The following is a 3,154-nucleotide window of genomic DNA, read 5'->3' as shown; positions in this document are numbered from 1 at the left end:
TTTATTGTTTCGGTGCTACAAAGCTCATGAAGTAGGAAGGAACCCCTGCGTGTCTCCTCTCATGGTAAAATGCGTGGAATCAGCACAGGACACGGCTCGCATGACACTACAATGATGGCTGCCGTGGCATATAGACTATATATACTGTAGCAACAACACTGAATAGACATGAGCTTGTACATTAAGAGTGAAAGTTCCGTCCCTGAATGCAAACTATGCTGAATAAATATGTACTTTGTTGTTGTTCCATAAAGTCCGTTTCCCCCGGTGTGACTACGGTCTGTGAAATTTGCATCTTAAAATCTTCTTGAAAGCACTTTGGAAGTCTTTGTTGAAATATGCGTAAATGATGGGGTTGAGGAGCGAGTTGGAGTAGCCCAGCCAGCTGATGACCGCGCCGAGCCAGTCGGGCATGTAGCAGTGGTCTGCGCAGAAAGGCAGCACCAGTGCGACGATGAAAAACGGCAGCCAGCAGAAAATAAAAGTTCCCATGATGATCCCCAGCGTTTTCACCGTTTTGCGTTCCCGAGCCAGCGCGATCTTCCTCTTCGCCCACGTGTTTTTGTCGTTGATGTTGTCGCAGCCGTGCGTCGAGGACTGAGGCGTGCTGGGCAGCGGCAGGTGCGTTTTTGAGTTGCTGATAACTTCGATGATCTCGAGCGACTCGCCCTCCTCTCCGTGCTTCACCGCGCCGTTTACGCACGGAGAGCTGGTTTTTGAATCGGCGCTACGCTTCCAGCCTTTGGCTTCTCCGTTCGTTTTCTTATGGAAGACGGCCGGTGACAAGGTCGAACTCTTGTCTGACACTTTTGCCGTCTCGGTTTTCTTGACAGTCTTTCGAATCCGAAACCGGGCAGCCCTGAATATCCGCCCGTACAGGACCAACATAAGAATAAGTGGGATGTAAAAAGCTCCAAATGTCGAGTAGATGGTGTAGCCCGGGTCCTGGCTGATGATGCAGGCGTCCGGCTTCGCTCTGTCTTCTGCGCTTCTCCAGCCTAACATAGGCGGAATAGAGACGGAGAAACCAATGAGCCAAGTTACGCAAATCAAGATCGCGGCTCGCCTCGGTGTCCGTTTATTTACATAGTCAATAGGGTCTGTTATGGCCCAGTACCTATCCAAGGCAATTGCGCACAGATGCAGGATGGACGATGTGCAACATAGTACATCCAAAGAGATGAATAAATCACAGATCTCCTGCCCCAGCGTCCACTTATTCAAAACCTGGTAGAGGGCTGCCATAGGCAGAACCAATACCGACACCATGAGGTCTGTCACGGCCAGAGATCCGATCAGATAGTTAGCCACGTTCTGGAGAGATCTCTCCAGGGCGATAGCGGCTACGACGCACGCGTTGCCAAATATGGAGCAGAGGATGAGGGCCCCCAGGAGCAAAGAGGTGATAATCTGGTAACTCAGCTCCAGATCTGGAAGAGACCCGGACCCCGTCCCGTTCTCACCCTGGTCCCAGCCGGCACCTACGCCTTCAGGGTGACCGCCGGTCGGGCTGCTGCCGTTGCTGCTTGTTGTTATAAAATCCATAATGCGTGCACGCTCAAAGCGCAACTTTACCAGAGCAGTTGGGGACACTCCGCCGGACAGATAAGCAGGACGCAGTCAGCCCCTCAGACTGCTGCTGCTGCGCGTTTTACCGGGGTCCATCGGAGTTACCGCGCTCCTGCAGCCGCTCTCAGGACGCATGACGCAGCCGTGTTTGTGAGCGTATGCGTGTGCGTGTGTGTTTGTGTGTGATTTAGCTGGTGTGTGTTGACAGCCAGGTGCGCTCACTGGTGCTGCGATCATCTGAGCTTGATGACGCCGTGAAGTCATTTATACCAGCTGCTTCGGGTACGTCAGACCGCGTGGAGGTCGCCCCGGAGTTTTGTGCCTCTGCTCTCCTCGCTGCTCCATTTTTCATCGCAGACAGCCGAGGAGGGTGCAGAGCGCTCCTCTCCCTGTTCTCTCGCACAGCAGGGTTGATATCAGTTTAGACTAAAACGATAAGTTGTAAGATTTTGAAAAGTAAGAGGAGCGGGGGGGGAGGGGGGGGGGGGGGGGAGTTGGAGAGCTACTCGACGTAACAGAGAAAATATTAAAAAATATATTTCTGAATTTAAAATTAAACGAGATGAAGATAATTTCATTGAAGACAAACGTTCATAAAATATTGAGAGATGTGCATTTCGAGTCGCAAAGGATAAAGCGGTAACGCGCACAGTGTTTGGAGGAAGGCTGATTTCAGCACCAGGGTCAGCTCCGCGGCATAACAGAGAGGAGAACTGCCGCCATCTGCTGTTCACAACGGGTACTGCTTGTGTGAAGCGAAGGAAGACGCTCTTTCTGGTGTGTGTGTGTGTGAGAGAGAGAGAGAGAGAGAGAGAGAGAGAGAGCGAGAGAGCAACTGTTGCTTTTTTCCGACATGGAATGAAAGCAACTGGTGGTGGAGAACAAACCTTTCTTTGCAGAGTGGTTTGCTTCAGGGTTTTCAGCGCTCTAGAATCTAGATTGGAGTTCGGAGGATAATTTGACAATATCTCAAATTGAATGGGAAAGACACACAAAAGTTACCTCTAAATTTCAGTTATAATATTCACAGTGAGGAGAAATGTTACTCCTAGTTTGGCGAAGTTATCATAACTAGTTGAGGATCATATTCAGTGTTAAAGATGCATGGATACATTACAATACATTACTCTTAAATCCATGCAAGTGCAGCTGCAGAAAACGCTGTTTCTTACTGTGCGTTATAATCAAAGTACTGTATTGCAGTACAAATAACTACAGAGTTTTGGCCAGAGAAAAGCTGACGCAGTGGGAGTAGACATCAGGGGGTAAAAAAAAGTGGCTCTGGCTTTTTCACTTTTTCACTAGCAGTGTGGTGTCTATAGATTCACACAAGACAATAGTGAGGCCATGAACTGCACACCTTTTGTGCAGGGGCTTACTGTGGAATGTCCCAGTGGGGTAACAGGGGTAGCACAGACCAGTCCAGTTAGCTGCACCACTCACCTCCTCTACACTGGAACAGTCCTCTCTCTTTAATAAAGAGCCTGAACCACGGCATCCGGGAGTTGGTGGCAGAGAGAATATCTATGGAAAGATGAGAGGGAAGACCGGGCTGCCTGGTTGAAACGGCATCAGATGCACTCTG

At 49.8% G+C, this 3,154-nt stretch overlaps 1 protein-coding gene across 1 annotated transcript; it reads right to left on the bottom strand.

The window, feature by feature from the left end:
- Positions 1-273: 273 nt before the first annotated feature.
- LOC137914435 (5-hydroxytryptamine receptor 1A-alpha-like) lies at positions 274-1,545 on the bottom strand. The gene has a single exon (XM_068757985.1). It carries the CDS (start codon positions 1,543-1,545, stop codon positions 274-276), a length of 1,272 nt encoding a protein of 423 aa, XP_068614086.1.
- Between the last annotated feature and the right edge of the window lie 1,609 nt (positions 1,546-3,154).

Source organism: Brachionichthys hirsutus, unplaced genomic scaffold (assembly GCF_040956055.1).
Source record: "Brachionichthys hirsutus isolate HB-005 unplaced genomic scaffold, CSIRO-AGI_Bhir_v1 contig_696, whole genome shotgun sequence".
Taxonomy (NCBI): Eukaryota; Metazoa; Chordata; class Actinopteri; order Lophiiformes; family Brachionichthyidae; genus Brachionichthys; species Brachionichthys hirsutus.
The sequence above is the reverse complement of the archived record's forward strand: the minus strand, read 5'-3'. Positions and strand labels throughout refer to the sequence as shown.

Excerpts from the sequence above, each read along its gene's own strand:
- LOC137914435 (XM_068757985.1), bottom strand. The coding sequence starts at position 1,545 with ATGGATTTTATAACAACAAGCAGCAACGGCAGCAGCCCGACCGGCGGT.